The sequence below is a fragment of the Leucopleurus acutus genome, assembly GCF_964270905.1.
Source record: "Leucopleurus acutus genome assembly, chromosome: 7".
Lineage (NCBI taxonomy): Eukaryota > Metazoa > Chordata > Mammalia > Artiodactyla > Delphinidae > Leucopleurus > Leucopleurus acutus.
Window position 1 is genome coordinate 7,333,628 of NC_139150.1, and position 23,672 is coordinate 7,357,299.

The 23,672-nt window shown below is 51.3% G+C and overlaps 2 protein-coding genes across 4 annotated transcripts in view; one reads left to right on the top strand and one right to left on the bottom strand.

Annotated features, from left to right (window-relative positions):
- Positions 1-2,821: 2,821 nt before the first annotated feature.
- DYNC2I2 (dynein 2 intermediate chain 2) lies at positions 2,822-22,674 on the top strand (the record flags this gene model as incomplete). The annotated part of the gene is given in 11 exon segments (XM_082843580.1): positions 2,822-2,897; positions 2,900-2,943; positions 2,947-3,114; positions 13,769-14,017; positions 19,196-19,305; positions 19,799-19,956; positions 20,535-20,644; positions 21,055-21,222; positions 21,419-21,651; positions 21,984-22,141; positions 22,357-22,674. Coding segments are annotated over 11 exon segments (1,713 nt in total). The 3' UTR covers positions 22,596-22,674.
- Positions 22,675-22,696: 22 nt separating this feature from the next.
- SPTAN1 (spectrin alpha, non-erythrocytic 1) overlaps positions 22,697-23,672 on the bottom strand; it is a 60,472-nt gene continuing 59,496 nt past the window's right edge. For all 3 annotated transcript variants that reach the window (XM_082843582.1, XM_082843581.1, XM_082843583.1), the window contains 2 exons: positions 23,473-23,620; positions 22,697-23,161 (listed from right to left, as the gene is read on the bottom strand). In XM_082843582.1, the coding sequence (XP_082699708.1) occupies positions 23,036-23,161; positions 23,473-23,620 (274 nt within the window). In that variant the 3' untranslated portion in view covers positions 22,697-23,035. The remainder of the gene's footprint in view (positions 23,162-23,472; positions 23,621-23,672) is intronic.

The following is a 23,672-nucleotide window of genomic DNA, read 5'->3' on the forward strand; positions in this document are numbered from 1 at the left end:
CACGCTAAGCATTTGTCTGTTCATTCATTCCCTCCTTTCTTTTCATAAATAAACCACATAAAACTTGAACCCTACAAAGAGAGGGAAACTTAAATTACCCAGAGGCATCTGTTATCCATATTTGGATCTATACCCCTAGGTTTTGTTAGAAACATATATTGTTATAAAAACAGGATACAATGTATATAAATTGCATTTTATAAAAACTTTAATATCCTGCAAACATTTTGCCACATTTAAATAGCAAATAACAACACTCTTAATGGCCACCTGAGATTCTATACCATGTACCATAATTACTCAACCAAAGGCTTACTATCCATTCTTTCTCAAATATTTAGTGAATACCTGTTGTGTGCCAAGACTTTGCTTGGAAATTTAGGCTGACTGGGCTTCCCTGGTGGCGCAGTGGTTGAGAGTCCGCCTGCCGATGCAGGGGACATGGGTTCGTGCCCCGGTCTGGGAAGATCCCACATGCCCGTGAACCATGGCCGCGGAGCCTGCGCGTCCAGAGCCTGTGCTCCGCAACGGGAGACGCCACAACAGTGAGAGGCCCGCGTACCAAAAAAAAAAGAAATTTAGGCTGACTGCAGGATCTTGTTATTATCATAGTAATACTATCGTAAATGAATAGTTGCTGAATATCCTTGGGTCTCAATGTCTCTGTGAATCAGATGTTGATTCAGGAAAAATTCCCAGAAGTAGGATTTCTGGATTAAAGAGGAGGCACACTTTAAGGTCAAATTACCCTCCAATTAAGTTTTATCAAGTTACACTCACACTTAACTTTCTATGTTGAGCTTCCCAATACTATCCATTACTTTCTCTACTTCCTCCTTTCCCTCCTAAACCCTCTTCAGGCTGGCTTTTGTTCCCACTACTCTCGTGCAATTGTATGGGACATTTAATACTATGGGCCACCCTTTTCTTCTTCTTGTTTTTAAAAAATTTTTAAATTTATTTTATTTTTTTATTTTTGGCTGTGTTGGTTCTCCGTTGCTGTGTGCGGGCCTTCTCTAGTTGTGGTGAGCCGGGGCTTCTCTTTGTTGTGGTGTGCGGGCTTCTCATTGTCGTGGCTTCTCTTGTTGCAGAGCACGGGCTCTAGGCGCGCAGGCTTCAGTAGTTGTGGCACGTGGGCTCAGTAGTTGTGGCTTGCGGGCTCTAGAGCTCAGGCTCAGTAGTTGTGGCGCATGGGCTTAGTTGCTCTGCGACATGTGGGATCTTCCAGGGCCAGGGCTCTAACCCGTGTCCCTTGCATTGGCAGGCGGATTCTTAACCACTGTGCCACCAGGGAAGCCCCACCCTTCTCTTCTTGAAATATTCTCCTTCCTTACTCAGGTGAAGCAGGTCTTATTAGCCTCATTTTTACAGCTAGGAAACCAAGGCCCAGAGAGGTACCAAGTCTATTAAAGAGGACATAGCACTGTTCAGGCTTCATATCCAGGCCTCCCGACTTCCACAGCATTGAGCTTCTTATTTTTATTTTTTTTTAACGTTTTTTATTGATTGCTGGGAAGATGTTTTCATTTATTTATTTATTTGGTTGTGCTGGGTCTTAGCTGCAGCAGGCAGGCTCCTTATTTGCGGCTCACCAGCCCTTTAGTTGTGGCAATGTGAACTCTTAGTTGCAGCATGCATGTGGGATCTAGTTCCCTGGCCAGGGATGGAACCCGGGCTCCCTGCATTGGGAGTGTGGAGCCTTAACCGCTGCACCACCAGGGAAGGCCCATTAAGGTTCTTTTTAAATGTGATGTTTGGAATCCTTGGTGATGTTTGCAAGTGTTTCTAGTGTTAAGAGGGCCTCACCAGGAGAATTTTGTTTGGTTCTACTTTCTTTCTAGGAAATTTCTATTGCATTTCATTCTTTCCAGTGTTGCTAATCTAATCGGTCCTCATGGCCTTGGCTGGAACAGGGTCCCAGTGAGGACTCAGTCGTGGGTACAGAGGGGCCTCTGATTGGGCAGGTTTCTATCCCTCTGAGAGTTCAGGGATAGGAGGAAAGCAGCCCAGAGGACCTGGCCAGAGTATTCTTGCTGAGAGGCTCAAAACGGGTCCTTGGGGCCAAGCAGCTTTCCGGGGGGGTCTTGGGCAAATGTGATGCAGGCTTTATGGGTGATCTGGGGCAGTTATTTTTCAGACAATCGGCACCCTCAATCGACATGTAACAGTTGATTCCTCATAGTTATCTTAAGGATTATTAAGATCAACATACAGAAAGCTCTAGGTTCTACCTGACACACGGTAGATACTCAGTAACTGGTAGTTGTGCAGGCCTTTAACTTCGGTTTAACAAGCATTTTTCCACATTCGACCTCATTTGGGCCTTCCAACTACACAACCACACTGGATCCGCATATGGATGTTGAAAATCGCCATTCTGTTGTGGCAGAAACTGAGGATCAGACGGCTAGCACTTGGCTTCGAGGTGGTCGCCAATTGGAGCTCTGCTGGAGCACTCGGCAGCTGCGCCAGCTCTGCACCCCGAGGCCCCACAACTCCAGCCCGCCGCGGCCACAGCCCCCCGCCCTCGCCTCTGCGCCTGGCCGCTCCGCGCCATCTTTGAACTTGGCACGAGCGCGTCGCTTCCGCACTTCCCTCCCCACCCAGAGTAGACGCGCATGCCCCAAGCGGGCTCCTTCTGCGTTTGGAGAATCCAGAACTGGTATTGCTTGTCGCACCGTCGGAAAAGAATAATTTATCTCTTCTTCTTGGATCTTGGGGTGGGGGGGGAAGAGGAGAAGGAGGTGGAGAAGGAGGAGGAGGAGGAGGAGGAGGAGGAGGAGGAGGAGGAGGAGGAGGAGGCGCGCTGACAAATTCAAAAATGGCGCCGACAGCCTCACCTTCCCAGCCTTCCGCTCTGGAGGAGCGGGGGCGAAGGTTGCGTCGGACTGCGCCGGCGCCGAGGTTGGGGGGGGCGGATCCGTCTCCACGGTAACCCGCGCGTAGCCGGGGCAGCTCTGCGGCGCGGGAAGCGCGGGTGCTGAGGCGCTGGCTTCAGGCGGGGCTGCGAGCACCGAGCGGCCCGAGCGGCCCGGTCCGCTGCAGGACGAGACCCTGGGCGTGGCGTCCGTGCCCTCGCAGTGGAGGGGCGTCCAGGGCATCCGCGGGGAGACGGTGAGGGCGCGGGTTTGGCTCGGGGCGACGTGGGCGGGAGGGCGAGGGGCCTCGCGCGGCTGCCGGCCCAGGTTCTGAGGTCCCACCGTTTTATTTTTATATTTTAACTCGCAGAAACTAACCCTTTGGGATACCCTCGTCTCAATTTCCCCAGTCTTTGAATAGCAACAAAAGAGTTTTTCTTTAAAACCTCTAAAAACCCCACGTTTTGAAGGATTTCGTGTGAACTGCGGTTTTTAGGCATTTCAAACTAACTTTCACTTAAAAAACACGACCAAAGTGCATTTTCAGGTCGAGACACACCCGTTTTCTAGTACGTAGTTTAATCCAGAGCACACAGACGAGGTGGTCCGAGATGAGGGCAGGGCTGCAGGGACCCAGGGCTTCTGAGGGATCTGTGTGGAGACTTGGAGCCCCTGCTGCGTCGGTGGCGATTCCTCCGTCACCAGCGGGTGAGCCCCCTCCCGGAGCTTGTCTGCATCGGACAGGAAATAAACTGTGTAATAAATAAGTGTCCTGTGTGTTAGAGGTGAGCAGTGGACATGGACAAAAGAAAAAGGGCGAGGGATTAGAAAGTCTGGGTTGGGGAGTGAGAGGTGGGCTGCAGGGCGGGCCTCATGGAGAGAGTGATGTTTGAGCAAGGACTTGGAGTGAGAGAATTCACCAAGTGGATACCTCAGGTAGAGCAGTCCAGGGAGAGCAAACTTCAAGTGCAAAGGTCCTGGGGTTGGAGCCAATCTGGTGTGTGTGAGGAGGCAGGTGGGGCTGGAGGGGAACGAGAAGGGGAGAATAGTTCCAGGTGAGGTCAGAGAGGGTAAGGAGAGGCAGGTCAAGTATAGGGCTTGCTCATCATTGTAAGGATGTTGGCTTCTCCTCGGTGAAAATGAGCATTGCAAGGGGGCTGCATATTTCCCAGCAGAGGAAACTCAGGCTTAGCTTGCCACACAGGTGTTAAACCTGCAGAGACCATGTCCTCACCAACACCAATACCAGTGAGGTTTCTATGATGTCGTACTCTTGAGGACAGGTTTCTTGCCTCTGGCCAGCAGTCTGCAGGTCTCAAGCCAGATTTCATCTGGCTTCAAAGCACTTCATACTTCGCCGTGCTGGATAGAAATGGTTCTGGTTAAAAGCAAATGCAGCGGATAGTTTAGTTGTATCTATCCATCTTTACTGAAGGTAAATGTGTAATTCACATTCACTGGCTTTGAAAAGATACTTGAAATAGTTCTTGTTTGCTGAAGATTCAGATTTAATTTAGTTTAATTTTTTTCTTTGGCTGCGTTGGGTCTTCGTTGCTGCACGCGGGCTTTCTCTAGTTGCGGCAAGCCAGGGCTACTGTTTGTTGCTGGTGCGTAGGCTTCTCACTGCAGGGGCTTCTCTTGTTGCAGAGCACGGGCTCTAGGTGCGCGGGCTTCGGTACTTGCAGCATGCAGGCTCTAGAGCTCAGGCTCGCTAGTTGTGGCGCACGGGCTTAGTTGCTCCGCGGCATGTGGGACCTTCCCGAACCAGGGATCAAACCTGTGTTCCTTGCATTGGCAGGCGGATTCTTAACCACTGGGCCACTGGGGAAGTCCAAGATACAGATTTTAAAAGATTCCAGGTTGGGAACCATTGACTCAGTCTAACTTTTTACTTTTTTTTTTTTTTTTTTAAAGAATGAGATCGAGGCTTGTTGATTTTCTTGTAGCTATAGTTTTAACCCGTAGGGCTCTAAGAACTGATTCTAATACTTGAGGTGTAAAGGCTTTCATCTCAGGTGTTTCAGTTGAATCAGTCTTTCCTGTCTTATTAAGGAGATTCTTTATTAAGTTGTAAAACTGTTGCAGGGGTCAGAGGAAAGTGGTAAATTGCTTTTTCCAAATTAACTTGTTTCTCTTTATAGAAGTTTCTGTGTCCAAAATTTAGAAAAAAATCTGGATAAGCAAAGACTGGAAATAAAAACCACCCCACAGTCTCATTGCCCAGGCATTTGGTTTATACCTGCTCCTTTTTTGTTTTGTCTGTTTTCTCCCCTTTTTTTTTTTACAAAAATGGAATCACACTGTACATAATATTTTGTAGACCCACTTTTTTCACTCAGTACACCCTGAACATCCTTTGTGTTTAAATTTTTTTTTATAACTTCATTTTATTTAATCAGTCCCTTTTGAAGGACTGTTTCCAATTTTTCTCTCATCAACAAACCCTGTGATGAGTGTTTTAGCTAAATTTGTATGCAGCTTCTTAATTTTTTTTTGTAAGTTACTTTGGAAAAGCCGAAAATTGTTCTTTGCTTGGCCCACGTAGTGGTGCAATATTGGAATGTACTTTTACGTCCCAGTGATGAATTTTTTTTTTTTAAGTATTAATGATCTTTGGCCTGATTTGACTTTTCTTGTCCTGTTTCGATTGGTTCACAGAGGGACAGGGTCCTGGACTTTGGGACCAGTCTGTGGGTTTGAGTGCACAGACTCTTTGGGGGCTTGGCCTTGGGCCAGTCATGTGATCTCTTCTGCAAAATAGGTCTTGGTAGAATACTTCTGTGGGATTAAATGAGATGCTCCTAAGAAAACAGTTTGAGATCCCAGCTCTGTTCAGGTGGGAGGCATCATGAGTGTCAGTGCTCAGTCAAGCAGCTGTGTGAGATGAAGGGCTCCTGATTGCCTTAACCTTACTCATCTGCTTTCTCAAACTTGGCTGACCCTGGAATGCCCTGGAGAGTCTTGAAAAATATGAATGTCTGGTCCTTACCTCCAGTGATTCTGGTTTAATCGGTATGGTGTGACCTAGGAATCTGGTTTTATAAAAGCTCCCCAGGTCATTCAACGTGTGGCAAAACTTCAGAACCACTTATTTAATCCACCCTACTCTGCAGCAGAGTTACCTTTCTGAAGCCCATTCTGACCCTATCAGAATGTAGGGTGCATTTTTCCATTTTTTGTGGTGAGATACTTATAAAATTTACCATATTAAAGTGTAAATTCAGTGATATTAAGTACATTCACAGTGGGCAACCATCACTACCATCTAGTTCTAGAACTTTTTTATCAGCAGTTGCATTTTGGGCATTCTGCTCTGTCTCCTTTGGACTCTGAGCTCCCAGAGGGCAGGGTGTGGGTCTTGTGTACTTTTGTATGTCCCAGAGGCCCCCAGGAAATACTGAATTGAATACTTTTCTTGTGTCCTGTCATCCATGGGCATGATTCTGAGGCATTTCTCCCCTCCTGCTTTGGCTTGGCTGGTTTTTTTTTTTTTTTTTTTTTGCGGTACGCGGGCCTCTCACTGTTGTGGAGCCCACGCGCCACAGCTAGAAAGAAGCCCATGAGCCACGACGAAGAGCCCACGCTGCAACTAAGACCCGATGCGGCCAAAAATAAATAAATATTTTTTTTAAAATCCCCCAAAAACCAACAACAAAAAGAACGGGAGGTCATACCTTGAAGTTGGTTCTGGGTTCAGTTACCCGCACACTCTTGGAGGTCTCACACCAGCAAGACAAGAGACAGTGTAACTGTCTATGTTGCATCACAAAATCACAAAATCTACTCAGCTCAACTTGGTTTTTTTTTTTTTTTTTTTTTTTTGGCTGTGCTGTGAGGCTTACAGGATCTTAAGTTTCCTGACCAGGGATTGAACCCCGGCCCCAGCAGTGAAAGTGCCAAGTCCTAACCACTGGATTGCCAGGGAATTCCCATCAACTTTATATCCAAGATAGTCCCATCATACAGCTTCTGCTAGTTAACATCAAAATGTATTTCACACCAGGGTCAAATTTTGTTGGTATGCTGATAAAGAGCCGCTGAATTAGGTCAGGAGTCATCTCGGCTCCCATCACACCTGAGTATCATCAGGTGTGTGTATAAGACTCAGAAAGGACATGGAAGGGAGGGCTGGGAAGAGACCTGAGGGGAAGGGAAATTCTGGGAGGGAGGGAGGGAGGGAGGGCAGCAGTGAGCCTGAATGGATGTGGCAGTGACAGTGCCGAGCCATGTTCACATTGGCAACATTTCTCAGCCCCTGGGGAGGAGCCCTGTCTCACCCCATCCTACCCAGGTGAAACCTGGGTCCCCAGAGAAGGGGAAGGGGGGCGATATGAGCACTGTCTGCACCTCGAGGGCAGAGATGAGGGCTCTGGGGCCTGGGGTGTGGCCATGGGAAGTATATAGCTGAGGGGCTAGGCCCACATCTGGGGTCTGAGTGCCCTCCCCATGGCATCCGCTGGGGGCATGTTAACAGAGCAAATTCTGGGACCCCATCCTAGACCTACTGAACCAGAAACTGTACAGGGAGGAAGCAGCAGTTTGTCTATTAGGAGCCTCCGGGTGATTCTGGGGCCCTGCTCATTGATGACGCTAGTCTAGAGTGGTCTCTGAGGTCCTCTTCTACTCTGGAGTCAGGTGTGCGGCTCAGGTGGGTTTTGGGGGTGAAATGATGGGCTGTGTGCTCCGTATTTGCTGGTAGTGGTTACTGCAGAGGGGAGTGAGGGGGCTCAGCCTTCAGCTGCATGGCGTCCCAGACCTCTGCCTATTCTCTGTGTGTTTCTGTATTTCGTCATCCTCCCAACCCCCATTTTAACAGATATTACAAAGGGGTGTGTCTCACAACTGATGTGTATATTTAATATAGTTTCCTCCTGAAGAGCTATTACTAAATAATTGGTATGTTTTATTTATTTATTTATTAAATTTATTTATATATATTTTTTATTTTTGGTTGCGTTGGGTCTTCGTTGCTGCACACGAGTTTTCTCTAGTTGGGTGTGCGGGCCTCTCATTGAGGTGGCTTCCCGTTGCAGAGCACGGGCTCTAGGCACGCGGGCTTCAGTAGTTGTGGCTCGAGGGCTCTAGAGCGCAGGCTCAGTAGTTGTGGTGCACGGGCTTAGTTGCTGTGCAGCATGTGGGATCTTCCCAGACCAGGGCTTAAACCCATGTCCCCTGCATTGGCAGGAGGATTCTTAACCACTGCGCCACCACGGAAGTCCCAATTGGTATGTTTTATAATCAGTAGTCAAGGAGATCTAGAAGGTATATTTTTAATAAGAAAGTGACTGTGTTCTACTTATGACCACTGCATGTTGACACCGTGTGAATGGGTTTCTTTTTTTAAAAAAATTATTTATTTTTAAATTTTTGGCTGTGTTGGGTCTTTGTTGCTGCACATGGGCTTTCTTGAGTTGGCGGGGAGCGGGGGCTACTCTTCCTTGTGGTGCGCGGGCTTCTCATTGCGGTGGCTTCTCTTGTTGTGGAACATGGGCTCTAGGCGCATGGGCTTCAGTAGGTGTGGCACGCGGGCTCAGTAGTGGCTCGTGGGCTCTAGAGCGCAGGCTCAGTAGTTGTGGCGCATGGGCTTAGTTGCTCCGCGGCATGTGGGATCTTCCTGGACCAGGGCTCGAACCCCTGTCCCTTGCATTGGCAGGAGGATTCTTTTTGTTTGTTTGTTTGTTTTTTTGCGGTACGCGGGCCTCTCACTGTTGTGGCCTCTCCTGTTGCGGAGCACAGGCTCCGGACGTGCAGGCTCAGCGGCCGTGGCTCACGGGCCCAGCCGCTCCGCAGCATGTGGGATCTTCCCAGACTGGGGCACAAACCCATGTCCCCTGTATCGGCAGGCGGACTCTCAACCACTGCGCCACCAGGGAAGCCCGGCAGGAGGATTCTTAACCACTGCGCCACCAGGGAATCCCCTGGCTGGACAGTTTCTGAATGAATGAATCATGCATAGGCACTGTCGACATGGGATTCCTTTAACCTTTGGGGCTGAAGGTGGGGAAGAGTCCTGTTCTCTCACAGAACACCCCTCTGGGCCACTGTTGCCACCTGTTGCTGGAGAGTGACTGGTCTCCTGGTCCATGAGGGCCGTTTCCTCAGTCATGGGAAGTGTTCCTGAAATTGATCGACCAGTCCTTGAGGCCAGCAGCGGCATCTTATTTCCGAAGTGGGGCTTTGTGGGGTGGTGGTCTGGGAGGCAGAGCCCTCCTGGGTATGGGCTAGGGCTCTGGCAGCAAATAACATAAACCAGCCAACTAGCTCCCGTCGGACGCTTTTCTTTAGGATGCGGAGGTGTCTCCTGGCTTGGCATGGAGATGCAGCTGGTCCTGAGGAAGGGGCAGGAATCACAAGCTAGGCGGCTTTGGGACCCTCCCTCCACCTCTCAGCTCTCCTGTTGCCACACCCCCCGTGAGGCCTATCTCGTCTCCTGTCTGCACTGTGGCGCTGGCTGATTATTGGCACTGTGTTTCAGTTCTAGGCATGTGCCGTTTATCTTGCTGAGTCTTTGTCTCAGGTGTGAATTTCCCTGAGAGAACCCAATTGGCCTGGCCTGGTTAGTCTCTGCTTCTCGTCCAGTCGGTAGCTACAGGCCTGGTGTTTGGGCCCAGCCTGCATCATGGGTAGGAAGTTTTTGGAAAAACTGGCCCTTGTGGGGAGGGCAGATTCTCTAGAAGGTATTTCCTCACCATTCTGGGCCTCGGTTTCCTTCGTTGGCAAGATGCAGGAGCCCTGACATTCTGGGTGTCTGTAGGCTCTCTTGGGACCAGAGGGCAGGACTGCCACCTGGAGTCTGCTCCCTGAGTCCCACCGGCTTCCTGCTCCACTGAAGGCTGCACAGAGTTTGAGGATCTTGGTTTGGGAATGGTTCTCCTGTTTCTTGGCCACATGTCCCAGTGTGATCGAAGTCTGGCTGGGTCCCACCTGTTTTCCCCTGCAGTGCCTCTGAGGTGCAGAAGGCAGGCGGCAGGCCCAGCATCCACAGTGGTCACCTGCCCAGGGAGCAAGGATCCTGCTCACCGCGAATTCTTCCTCTCACCTCTTAGAGGGCTTATTATGGGAGCCGCGCCCTGGCGACAGCCACATGCTGCCTGGCATGGAAGGCACCACCCTGTATGTGGCGGCCGTGGGCAAGCCCTTCCCCCCGGAGCCTCCGGACCTCATCCCTAGATGGGTCAGGATCGGTTGTGAGTTATGTGTATCTCGAACCGTGGGAGCTGACTTAGGTCTCCCAGAGTGAAGAGAGAATAATAGTGGCTTCTTACCAGTTAACAGAAAAAAATTATGGCTGCAGTGTCATTGGTTTTAAGTTTTTTAGTTAAGTTTTAGTTAAGTTGCCCTCCATAAATTTTTCTTAGTGTTTTGGCATCTGTTATTTGCCTGAATAAGCAAACAGCAAAGGAACACTAATAGCAATACCTGAAAAGTTAAGAGCTTGTTGTCTCTTTGGACATTTTTGCTTGTGGTTGTGACCTTACATTAATTTTTACATTAAGACATTCATGTAACATTCTCTTAGAAACATTGTTTTGAGTTCATCTGATGTGATTAGTGGCCAGGAATTTAGACTGAGAGAAAACACCTTGACTGAGAGATAATTCAGTGTCGTGTGTCAGAATGCCTGGATTCAAGCTCTGTTGTGATTGCCTCTTTGCTGTGTGACCTTGGGTGAGTTACTTAACTTCTCTGTGTCTCAGTGCCAACCTTAGAAATGCAAAAAATAGGATTTACTTTATAGGGTGGACGTGAGCATGAGTAAGATGATACAGGTAGGGGCTTCCTTGGTGGCGCAGTGATTAAGAATCTGCCTACCAATGCAGGGGAAACGGGTTCGACCTCTGGTCTGGGAAGATCCCACGTGCCGCAGAGCAACTAAGCTCGTGTGCCACAACTACTGAGCCGGTGCTCTAGAGCCCACGAGCCACAACTACTGAGCCCACATGCCACAACTACTGAAGCCTGTGCTCCTAGAACCCATGCTCCGCAACAAGAGAAGCCACTGCAGTGAGAAGCCCGCACACCACAATGAAGAGTAGCCCCTGCTTGCCACAACTAGAGGAAGCCCACGGGCAGCAAGGAAGACCCAACACAGCCAAAAAAAAAAAAAAAAAAAAGATGATACAGGTAAAGCTATGGGGACAGTGCCTCAATTAGCACTTAACAACTGGTACTGTTACAATCTTTGAGGCTTCCAGGAAGTTTGAGATTCACCCACAATCTTTTAACATTTTGTCTCGGCATGTTTACTTTCTTTTTTTCTTTTTTTAAAAAAAAATATTTATTTATTTATTTGGTTATGCTGGCTCCTTAATTGCGGTACGTGGGCTCCTTAGTTGTGGCATGCAAACTCTTGGTTGCGACATGCATGTGGGATCTAGTTCCCTGACCAGGGATCGAACCTGGGCCCCCTGCATTGGGAGCTCGGAGTCTTAACCACTGTGCCACCAGGGAAATCCCATTGGCGTGTTTACTTTCTGATTCCTGTGCCCATCCATTGATTGATCAGTGTTCACGCTCCCTCAGTGGACTCCTTGTCTTGTGGCTTCAAGTCACATCTGTGGTTGGATGCTTTCTGGAGCCTCATGCCTTGTGACCAGTCTCAGAAACCCTCGACGCCTCCATGGGGATGTCTGAGAGGCATCTGTCTAAAGGGGGTCTAACAGAAAGCCTTCTGTGTTCTCTTCTCCTGGAATTTGCCCTCACTTTCGGTTCAGGGACACCCCATCCACTGGTTCTCATCATGGTCCTGTGGCTTATACTGCGAAGGAATCCCTAGCCCTTTGTCCTGGTTCACAGACTTTCTGTTGCCTGGACTTTGCCCTTGGGCTGCCCTTCCTCACCCTCTGCTCCCAGGTACGCTGCCTGCCGTCCAGCCTCTAAGCATGGGGCCTTTTCTTCGTAAGGTTTTGCTCTGTTCTCCCCCCAACCCTTTCCTGGGACCCTTTTTCCTGCAGCTTTCCACTTGTCCTTCACACCTTAGCTCAAATGCCATCTCCCCAGAGGCTCCCTCGCCATCCCATCGCACTTATGTCCCCAGCTGTTCCCTTCTCTCCCACACCTCTGCATCCATCTAGCGCCACTTGTGTTCCATCATGTTTTTCTTGTGTGTTTATTTGCCTGGCCCCAACCCCTACGTAAGCTCCTCGGGCACAGGAATCTTGCACGTTTGTTTTCTGCTATATCCATAATAGCCTGACAGCACCTGGCAAGTAGATGTTAAAAAGAGAAATAAAATGTGTGTGTGTATATTATGAATGAACTTGTACTACCTGTCAAATACCATGCAAAGTGCTGGGGATGTAAAGATAGACAGGGTTCTTTCTTTTTTTTCTTTTTTAAATTAATTAATTTTTGGCTGTGCTGGGTCTTCGTTGCTGCACGCGGGCTTTCTCTAGTTGTGGTGAGCGGGGGGCTACTCTTTGTTGTGGTGCGCGGGCTTCTGTTTGTGGTGGCTTCTCTTGTTGCGGAGCACGGGCTCTAGGCACATGGACTTAAGTAGTTGCCCCAGGCGTGCTCAGTAGTTGTGGCACAAGGGCTTAGTTCCTTTGTGGCATGTGGGATCTTCCCGGACCAGGGCTCGAACCCGTGTCCCCTGCATTGGCAGGCGGATTCTCAACCACTACGCCACCAGGGGAGCCCGGGGCTACTCTTCATTGTGGTGTGCGGGTTTCTCATTGTGGTGGCTTCTCTTCTTCTTTCTTTTTTTTGTGGTGGCTTCTCTTGTTGTGGAGCATGGGCTCTAGGCACGTGGGCTTCAGTAGTTGTGGCACATGGACTCAGTAGTTGTGGCTCGTGGGCTCTGGAGCACAGGCTCAGTAGTTGTGGCTCATGGGCTTAGTTGCTCCGTGGCATGTGGGATCTTCCCAGACCAGGACTTGAACCCGTGTCCCCTGCATTGGCAGGTGGGTTCTTAACCACTGCTCCACCAGGGAAGTTCTTATGCTGGAGGAGCTCAGAGTTTAATGGGAGATGGACAAGCAAAGAGAGAATTAAGTTGAACGTGAAGAGGAGCATGGTGACAAGTGCTGAGTTCTCCACGTTCTAACAAGAGCTGTGCCTGTGTGTGGCAAGCCCCCTTCCTTCAGGCTTACTAACACTGGCCTGGTGCCCAAGTCTGAGCAGAGAGCACAGGGGTCCAGGCTTCGTCACTGTCCTGTAGGTGCAGGTGCCTGGTAAGTGGCCACATGAGGAGAGCCTCTTGTAGATGAGAGTAATCTCAGTGGTATAGGGGCCCTCACTTGGTGAAGATTGGTCATGTCCTCAAGAAAGGGAGGCTGCATCTCCTTCCCTGATCTGATGTCTGTCCTTCTGCCCAAATAAACAGGGGACAAGGAATTGGAGACAGGTGGCAGGGTGGAGAGGAGTGGCAGCTGGGGAGTAGTCTGTCTTCTCCCAACTAGCTCATCACGGACACACATATGTCCTTTGATCACGGTGGCACCTTGGAAGGTACCCTACTGGAGAGGGCTGGCTGCCAAGTTGGGGGAGAAGAGGGGTGTTCTGTTGGTGACCAGGTCTGAGGTTCTTCAGCGCTGGCTAAGACAGCCACTGCTGGCCCTAAGATGACCTGATTCTTCTTGATGTCCATATTTTCAAAAAGGGCCCTCCCATGTGCCCTCCAAATAGTGTCACTGAAAGTCCTGGGTCAGGCCCTCACTGGGTCACCCTAAACCACTCACTGTGGCTGGGGGAGGGACCGAGTGCTCTGATTGGCTAGCTGGAGGTCAGGTATCCCTCTCAGTTGTCTTCACCCATGCCACAAAGAAAGATGGGCTATTTACTAGAGGAAGGGGACAGACAGAATGAACTGCGGTCCATTGTTATTTATTCTTGGGGGAGGGTGAGTGCCCTGCGCAGGTGATGCTGGGAGTACATCTGGCTGGTGACTGTGTTTCGATCTCCTTCTCCAGAAAAGTTGCCAGACGGCCAGCATTGCCACTGCTGAAGCGTCCGCCCAGACCCGGAAGCATGCAGATGCTGAGGTGCAGACCGAGGCCCCTGAGCCGGCCAGCCTGCAGTCTGTGCCCCAGTATGATGGCCCCCGGCTTGTGGCCTTTCTCCGGAGAGTGGAGGCCATGGTTACCCGAGAGCTGAACAAGAATTGGCAGAGCCATGCGTTTGACGGCTTCGAGGTGAACTGGTCCGAGCAGCAGCAGACGGTAGGGATGGGCTGGTGTGGGCCTGGGATGTCTCAGGTTGAGGCTCTACCCCATTTTTAAGTCCTTCTTTTGTGCCATGCAAATAATAGTAACACCACCAATAATAATAACAGCATTCACCGAGCTCATACTTTTTGCCAGGTACTAAGTTAAGAAGTCACTGGGCCGTCCCTGCTGCCCTTGAAGTAGGTGCCCTTGTTATCTCCATTTCACCGCTGGTAAGCGGTAGAGGCAGGATTTGAACCTGGACAGTCTGACTCTGGATCTTATTTTCTTAACCACTCAGCTGTGTTTCCCCAGGCACTCTCTGTGCCAACTCATCTATCCCTCAGGACAACTGTATGAGGTAGTGCTATCCTGATCTCCAATTTATATTTATTTTTTATTTTTTCTTGGCCACGCCGAACAGTTTGTGGGATCTTAGTTCCCTGACCAGGGATCAGACCCGGGCCCCTGGCAGAATCCTAACCACTGGACTGCCAGGGAATTCCCATGATCTCCATTTTATAGATGAGAGCCAGAGGGGCTAAGGGACTTGTCCACAGTCATACAGCTGTAAGTGGCTGAGCTGGAGTTTGAGTCCTGGTCTGTCTGGTCTCACTGCCATGCTCTAGTGACTTCAGCATTGCCAAGTCTTTCTGGTCTCGAGGCACAGCTCAGTGCTGTCGCCCTGTCAGCTCAGATGTCCAGTTGGGTACACAGCCTCTGCTTTGAGATCAGGTAACCTCTGAATGAAGGAGGGCCCCTTGGTGGCTTTTGCTCCACCCTGGTGTTGCCTGTGGACAGGCTGCTGAGCAAGCAGTAAAAACTCTGCTTATACAATGTTTTCTTCCTTTAGAAACGGAGGCAATTCTGTATTCAGAGGTCATAAGCCCTCCTCTCCTCCCCTCCTCTTGTATCTTCCTTCTGTCTATTTCCAGATACATAGTTGCCCTGTTCCCATCAAATCGTTGATAGGTATGGGAAAGTCGGTTCATTTGAGAGAAATCCTCAAAATCCCTCTGAAAAATAGTTGCCAAGTCCACACCCAAGTGTGGAGTCGTTGTATCTTTTTAAGCAGAGCACAAGAAGGAGGTAATGAACGTTACAAGCTCCGCTCAGCCTGCCCCCTTTTACAGTTGCATTCAGAGAGGTTAAGCTTTTGTTCTTAATTGTTGAGGCTTTTCCACCCTTCTGTGCAGTTAGTTTGGTCCACCTGTGTATTACTTTCTCCCCCTTTAAAAACTATTCTTTTCTGATTACAAAAGCAATACATGTTCATCATAATAAATTGAGTCATTGCAGAAGTACAGAACATGTAATACGTAGACAGTGAGTGGGAGCCCTGGTTCAGAGGCCTTTCCCATGCTACACTGACACATAGCATTAGTGCTACTACGGTTGTCACTAAGAGCATTTTAAACAAAAATGGAAAGCACTGTACATTTTGTGACCTTTCTCACTCACCAGAGCTTTCCACGTCAGTTCCTGTAGAGGGGCCCCAATCCCTCTATAACCTGCATCACATCCCACTGCACAGACACACCAGCCTTTCTTGAGTCCCCTGTTGTTGGACATCCCAGCAGCAGCTTCACTTCTAGACACGTGTCCTCCGGAAACACGTGAATGGGCAGGGGGTTGGGCAGCACCCTCTGGATGGCCATATGGCGTGCGGTCTCCTCATGGCCCTGAAGTTTCTTGCCTTTCTGAATGTTGGGCAGAGGAGTAGTGCTTTCAGATTTTGCTGTTATATGACAGAACTGAAGTGAATCTCTCTCACTTTGTTTTTCTTTTGCATCAGTATTTTGATTAGCTCTTCCTGGTGGAATTACTATTTTGGCTCACATGTCTGGCTGTTCTGTCTCTACTCCGGCTGTCTAGGTGTTGGCCTTGACATTTCACTGCCATCCTTGGCTCTAGTAGCCCCGGAAAGCCTGAGATGCCACTCTTTTTTTCTTTTCTTTTATTTATTTATCATTTTTGGCTGCGTTGGGTCTCTGTTGCTGCGTGCGGGCTTTCTCTAGTTGCGGTGAACGGGGGCTACTCTTCGTTGTGGTGCGCGGGCTTCTCATTGCAGTGGCTTCTCTTGTTGCGGAGCACGGGCTCTAGGTGCGTGGGCTTCAGTAGTTGTCGCTCGTGGGCTCTAGAGCTCAGGCTCAGTAGTTGTGGCGCACGGGCTTAGTTGCTCCCCAGCCATGTGGGATCTTCCCAGGCCAGGGCTTGAACCCGTGTCCCCTGCATTGGCAGGTGGATTCTTAACCACTGTGCCACCAGCGAAGCCCTGAGATGCCACTCTTAATGAAGGACTGTAACTTCACAATTCTAAAATCAGTGACAACATGGCTGAGCACTTCAGAATTAGAGATGAGGAAGAGGTGACCCAGGGCACCCCCTGAAACCTTTGACCTCTTTGCTGTGTCGTGTCCTGCCTCTTGTTTCCATGTGGGTGTGGCTGACTGCTGTGAGGCACTGTGACCAATCTTGGGGTCTTCTCTCTTCAGAAGCAAAGCCCGTTCTGTGTTGTCACGTTGCTACAGATGTCATCCATCTGTGTATCTCTCTATCTCTCTATTTCTCTATCCATTTATTTATTTTTAATATTTATTTATTTGGCTGCACCGGCTTTTAGTTGTGGCACGCGGGATCTTCGTTGCCATGTGCAGGATCTTTAGTTGTGGCATGTGAACTCTTAGTTGAGGCACGTGGGATCTAGTTCCCTGACCAGGGATTGAACCTGGGCCCCCTGCATTGGTAGTGTGGGGTCTTAGCCACTGGACCACCAGGGAAGCCCTATTTATTTATTTTTTATTACCATTATTTATTTATTTATTTATTTATTTTTGGCCGTGCTGGGAGGCTTGCGTGATCTTAGTTCCCTGACCAGGGATTGAATCCCGGCCCCCAGCAGTGGAAACGTGGAGTCCTAAGCACTGGACCTCCAGGGAATTCCCTATTACCGTTTTTTAAATTGAAGTATAGTTAATTTACAATGTTGTGTTAGCTTCAGGTGTACAGCAAAGTGATTCAGTTATATATATATTCTTTTTCAGATTCTTTTCCATTATAGACTTGTTTCCTTTTTAACTGCTACATGATGTTTCACCATAAACTTTTTTTTCTGGAGTCAGGTTTGCTGAGGTATATTTTCCATACAGGTAAACTCATCCTGTGTGCTGTGTTGAATCTTGGCAAACACATACCCATCAGTGAAGGTATAGAACAGCCCATCTATCTTTTTTTTTTTTTTTAATTTTTATTAATTTTTGGCTGCGTCGGGTCTTCGTTGCTGCCCGCGGGTTTTCTCTAGTTGCGGCGAGTGGGGGCTACTCTTTGTTGCAGTGCGCGGGCTTCTCATTGCGGTGGCTTCTCTTGTTGTGGAAAACGGGCTCTAGGTGCGCGAGCTTTAGTAGCTGCGGCACTCGGGCTCAGTAGTTGCGGCATGCGGGCCCTAGAGTGCAGGGACTTCAGTAGTTGTGGCGTGTGGGCTCAGTAGTTGTGGCACGCGGGCTTCAGTAGTTGTGGCTCACAGGCTCTGGAGCGCAGGCTCAGTAGTTGTGGTGCACGGGCTTATTTGCTTCGTGGCATTTGGGATCCTCCTGGACCAGGGATCGAACCCATGTCCCCTGCATTGGCAAGGCGGATTCTTAACTACTGCGCCACCAGGGAAGTCCCGAGGACGGCCCATCTTTCCATCCCTCTGCATTCTCATGTTTGGATTTTAAATTGTACTGATCATTGCAATTGTAAATGGTGTTATGATACATTATGTATATAGTTTATTTTTAATATAAACTTTTATTAAATTTATAAAACATGCGTAAACACATACACAAATTACAAGTGTTCAAGTCCATACTTTTCACATAGTGAAAACATTTGTAGAACCAGGACTGAGATCAAGAAATGGAATGTCAAAAAAAAAAAAAAAAAATGGAATCCCAAATCCCCAAAGGTTCTCTCATGCCCCGTCTACTTCCTGGCCCCACTGTATGGCTTTGTTTTAAAATAACAGATTTATTGAGATATAATTTACATCCCATATCATTCTCCATTTGAAGTGTACAGTTCAGTGAGTTTTAGTATATTTCCAGAGGTATGTAACCATTGCCACAGTCAGTTTTAGAACATTTTCATCACCTCCCCAAAACAGAAACTCCTTATCCATTAGCAGTCACTCCCCATTTCCCCCGCACCTCCTGGCAACTGCTCCACTTTCTGTCTCTGTAGCTTTGTCTCTTCTGGACATTTCATATAAATGGAATCATATAACAAGTGGTCTTTGTGATTGGCTGCTTCTGCTTAGCAGAGTGTTATCGAGGGTCCTTGTGTTGTAGCGTCTATCAGTGCATCATTCCTCTTATGGCTGAATCACACTCTGTTGTAGGGATGTACCACACTCCGCTATTACGGATCGAGCTGTGAGCATCTGTGTACAAGCGTGTGTTTCCAGTTCTCTTGTGTATATACTTAGGAGTGGAATTGCTGGTCCATATGGTGACTCTAACATCTGAGGAGTTGCTAGACTCCTGAGCGGCTGCACTGTTCTGCATTCTCACTAGCAGTGCACAGTGCAGCTTCTTACAGATTTTGGATTCTTTCCATTGGATGGTTTCTTTATATGGGGTTATGAGGTCAAGAAGTGTGAAACTATTCACAGGAGTTTTGGTCTGTGGTGCAAATACTTCCTGGAAAGTGTGTCTGTGGTGCAAAATCCCTCGCCGTGGCCGGCATCGCCGGCCTTCTCGTTAGCTGCTGCTGGCCACCTATGGGCTGAGAAACAAGGTGCCAGAGTTTAAAAAAAAAATGTATGTGTGTGTTTAAATACACATAACATAAAATTTACCATTTGAACCATTTTTAACTCTACAATCCTGTGGCATTGAGTATATTCACATTGTCGTGCAACCGTCACCACCGTCCAGCTTCAGAAGCCAAAGCTTTTGAAACAGATGTGAGTACAGGGTCCAGCTCTGATCTGGAGCCTGGAGTCTGTCTCAGTTCCCAAGGCCCTTCCTTCTGGGTTTCTGGAAGCATCCTGTTAGGGGAGATGTTGGGATGAAGGCTCCACACTTTCCCCTAGGGCTGGACGGTGGCCTTGAATCACTTATAGGGATTGGGAGGCCCAAGGCTGTGTGTGTTTTTTGTTACACTGCTGGGCGGCTTTGGGGCTCAGGGTTGGGGATGGTTTGTCTCTTGCAGGTGACCTGCCTCCACACCCTGGGCTACCCCCCAGCCCAAGGACAGGGTCTGCATGTGACTGGTGTCTCCTGGAACACCACTGGCTCTGTGGTGGCCTGTGCCTATGGCCGGTGAGTGGCAGCAGGGCTGGGTGTGGGGCAATAGAAGGCCCTCAGACCCTCGTCTGAGCCTCTGTCTCCCCGTCTGTGCAGTAGGGGTTGGCCCAGAGCTTGGCCTTTCTGGGAGTCTTCCTTCTCAAGGCTGCCTGGGCATCAGGTTGGCAGGAAAAGAGCAGGGAAGGGACTCCCAGTGCCCACCTGCCAGCACTGGGCAGTGGGCCCCAGGCCTGCCTCACCTGCTCCGAGAGCTGTTTCCTGATATGCCCAGGTTCGCCCAGCTGGAGACCCTTTTCCAGAGAAACTCATGCCCTCGGGGTGCCTCAGAGGAGCCTCTGCCGCTTTGATACCGAGCACAGTGTCTGTGTGTGATGGGGCTATAGAGGCTCACCTGTTTGGGGGAGTAGGGGGTGAAGGTGGGTCAGGTGATAGGAGCACAGTGGGGACAGGGTGGGTTGGGATGAAGCCCAGGCCGAGGGGCAGAGCTAGCTCAGGCACGTCTGTGCAGGCTGGATGACGGGGACTGGAGCACGCTGAAGTCCTTTGTGTGCGCCTGGAATCTGGACCGGCGAGGCCTGAACCCGCAGCAGCCGTCGGTGGTGGTGGAGGTGCCCAGCGCCGTCATGTGCCTGGCCTTCCACCCCACGCAGCCATCCCACGTTGCAGGTGAGACGACCAGCCTAAGTTGCCTCTGCTTCCCACCCTGCAGAGGGTGGCCAAAGCCCTCCCTTGGGCCCTCAGCCCCTGGTCACGGCCAGGGCAGGTCTGTGGGGGAAGCAGAGACCACAGGTGGCCCTGACCCCTGGGCTCAGGTGAGGATGCTGGGGGTGCCCGTGCTGGGTGCAGAGCTTGGAGGAGGCGGCAGGTCCTTAGCTGAGTCTTGAGGGGGTGTGGGCCGTGCAGAGGTGTGGCCTGGTCGGGACAAGAGGCAGGACGAAGCAGGCACCCTTGGGGAGTTGACAGAGGTGATGAGCTGTGCACATGGGGGAAAGGGGGCAGGTGAAGCTGGAGGGAATGGAGGGTGCTGGGTGGGGGATGGTAGCCTGGCAGTGGGAGAAGCTTCCTGGGGAGGGGTACAGCAGGCTGGAGTGTGAGGCCCGGGGACCAGGACGTTTCTTCCTCAGGACTGTTTTCGAGAAAGTGGCCCCACGTCCTGGCTGAGTGGGTGGGAAGGGTGGGGGCTTGTCCAGGAAGCTGGGCTGCTGCGTGGGTCGGCTCCTGCCTAGGCCGTCTTGGTCCCGCAGGGGGGCTGTACAATGGTGAGGTGCTGGTGTGGGACGTGAGCCATCCGGAGGACCCACTCCTCTGGCGCACGGGCCTGACGGACGACGCGCACACGGACCCCGTGTACCAGGTCAGAGCAGCGGCATGCTCGGCGGGTGGGGAAGCACGTCCTCCCGGGCTGCGCCTTGATGTCGCGGGCCTGCTCCACGACGCGGGGCAGGAGAGGGGGCGCCTGCTCGCCACAGCCAAGGAAGAAGGTCACCAGGGAGCTGGCAGTGAACAGCTGCTTCTGGCATTCTCAGAGCTCCCAGGCCATGAGTCACACCCGCCCCTTCTATCAGAGCCACAGTCCCCACTGTCCTGCTTTTCTGCTGGGACTGGGGGGACCGTGGAACCCTCTGGTGGGTGAGGCGGCTCCCAGGCCTCCCCGCGTAAGTCTCCCTGGAAGAGAAGGGGAGGGGGGAGGGGAGGGACACCTGGTCTTGCTGGGAGATGGAGCAGGCGTCCTTTCTCAGCTCGGCCCCGCACACTGTTGTCCAGGTGGTTTGGCTCCCGGGGCCCCAGCACGGCCACCGCTTCCAGGTGCTGAGCGTGGCCACTGATGGGAAGGTGCTGCTCTGGCTGGCGGTCGGGGCTGGCCGGCTGCAGCTCAGCGCGGGCTTCGCCCTGGCCGTGCAGCAGCTCCCCAGGAGCACCAAGCTGAAGAAGGTACGAAGGGGCGAGGCTGCTGCCCTGGAAATGGGCCCCCGAGGCAGCCCCAGGCTGTGGGACCCCTGAGCCAGTGAGCCTGGGGGCAGGCAGGCAGGCGGGAGCCACTGAGGGCCACAGCGTCCACGCACGTGCCTGGGCTCCTTGGGGACACCGTGAGCGGATTCCCTCTGCCCTGCTGTTCTTTTCTCCACAGCCTCCCCGGGGGGAGACCGAGGTGGGTGCCACAGCAGTGGCTTTCTCCAGCTTTGACCCAAGCCTTTTCGTGCTGGGCACGGAAGGCGGCTTCCCGCTCAAGTGCTCCCTGGCAGCGGAGGAGCCCGCCCTCACGCGGATGCCCAGTTCTGTGCCGCTGCGGGCCCCAGCACAGTTCACCTTCTCTCCCCACGGTGGCCCTGTTTACTCTGTGAGCTGCTCCCCTTTCCACAGGTAGGGAGGGCCGGAGCCTCCTCCGTCAGCCACAGGGCCTCTGGCACAGGGAGGGTGAGGGAGTCCCACCAGGCCACACATAGCACTGCTTAAAGGACCTGCGGTCTGCCCTGGGCCTAGGTCTTCCCCATTTGAGCCCCAGTATCCGGAGCTCCTGGGGTTGGCGCCAGGTAATCGGCCCCTTACTTTAGAGGAGGACCCCAGGTTTGGGGGCCTAGGGAGGCCTCTCATGAGCCTGACAGCCCATGAGGAGTTGGGCAGGAAGCCCCCAGCCACACCTGAATCCCCAGCGCTCATCCCCTGCCTGGCTGTCTGCCCTGCATCCTGTCTAGGAATCTCTTCCTGAGCGCTGGGACCGACGGCCACGTCCACCTGTACTCCATGCTGCAGGCCCAGCCCCTGACCTCCCTGCAACTGTCCCACAAGTACCTGTTCGCTGTGCGCTGGTCCCCAGTGCGCCCTTTGGTGTTTGCGGCTGCTTCTGGAGAAGGTAGGAAATGGACACGAGGCTTGGATGCGTTGAAGCTGACATAAGCCCAGCCTGTACCTGGAATTCTGGGTTGGGGAGACTCTACGTGGGGTGAGGATGACTTTCCTTGTGTGGGGTGGAGAGCTGAACTGAGTAACAGCCTGATCTTGTGCACAGGAAACTGTGAAGAGGCTGCTGCTCTGGGCCTCTCTTACCCCATGAATCTCCCCTTGAAGGTGATGTGCAGCTGTTTGATCTCCAGAAAAGCTCCCAGAAACCCACAGTTTCGATCAAGCAAACCCAGGATGAGAGCCCAGTCTACTGTCTTGAATTCAATCGTCAGCAGACTCAGCTCCTGGCTGCTGGCGATGCCAAGGGCGTGGTAAAGGTGTGGCAGCTAAGCAGCGAGTTCACTGAACAAGGACCCCGGGAAACAGAGGACTTGGACCAACTGGCAGCAGAGGTGGCCACCTGAGGTGGGGGGAGTCCCAAGTACAGAGGCAGGTGGGGTGAGGCTACATCTGTGCTGTACGTTTCTGATGGAAGCTGAATGAAGACACGACAAGCTTTGGGGGGAGTCATTTATTTGTCTTTTACATGGAAACAGAAAACTGGGAGGGAGAACAAAAGAGGAACTAGCCAGCTGCTTAGATATTTCTGCAGTCGGAATGGGGCAGCTGGCTTCACGACAGGAAGGGGTGTCCCCACAGCAACATGGCACCGGCGACTGGACCAGGAGCAGTTCACTGAAGCACCGTTTTCTACTAAGTCTCACCCCAAGCTAAGCAGGTTAAGGTTACAATGGAAAGCAGCACTGTCTGGAGGATTTTTCTTAAGAGCACAGACATGAGTTGACATGCAGCAAGGCGATGGCAGGGCAAGCGGTGTGGGCCAGGCTAACCTAGGAGCAGAGGATCAATTCACGAAGAGCGAGCGGGTAAATTCAACGTAGTCAAAAGCAGTGGGGAGTTCGCGGCCCTTGCCGTCCACGTAGGGCTTCATGTGGGAGACGCAGTAGTCGGCTTGTTCCCGAGTCAGGTTCTGGAGGGCAAGGTGGCACCTGTCAGCCAAGCCCCCACCAGCCACGCCCACTGAGGCCGGGGGACGAGGCCGACTTCAAGAACGTTAATGCCCAAGCTTCAGGACCTCTGCTGCTACGGCCTTTAGCCTGGACTGAGTTTCATTTGAAACTAGGGATAAAAATGACTGAACCCAGCAGCTAACGCTCAAAACCGGGGCGCGTTACTCTAGACTCGGCTCTGCCCCTAACCAAGGGGGCAGCCTTGCCTGGGCTTCACTTTTCAAAGGAACCCCTCACCCCCACCCCAAGCTAGGGAAGCAGAGCCCCAGACCTGGTACAGCTCCTCCTTGGTCACGTAAGGCTTCCCTTCGGAGCTCAGGGCCCGGAAGGCGCTCTCGATCTCCTCACTGGACTTGACGTTCTCGGTCTCACGGCTGATCATGAAGGCCATGTACTCTTGCAGGGAGACGTGGCCGTCCCTGGGGGGCCAAGGTGCAGTGAGCAGGGAGGGTGCGGTAGGAGCCACGTGCA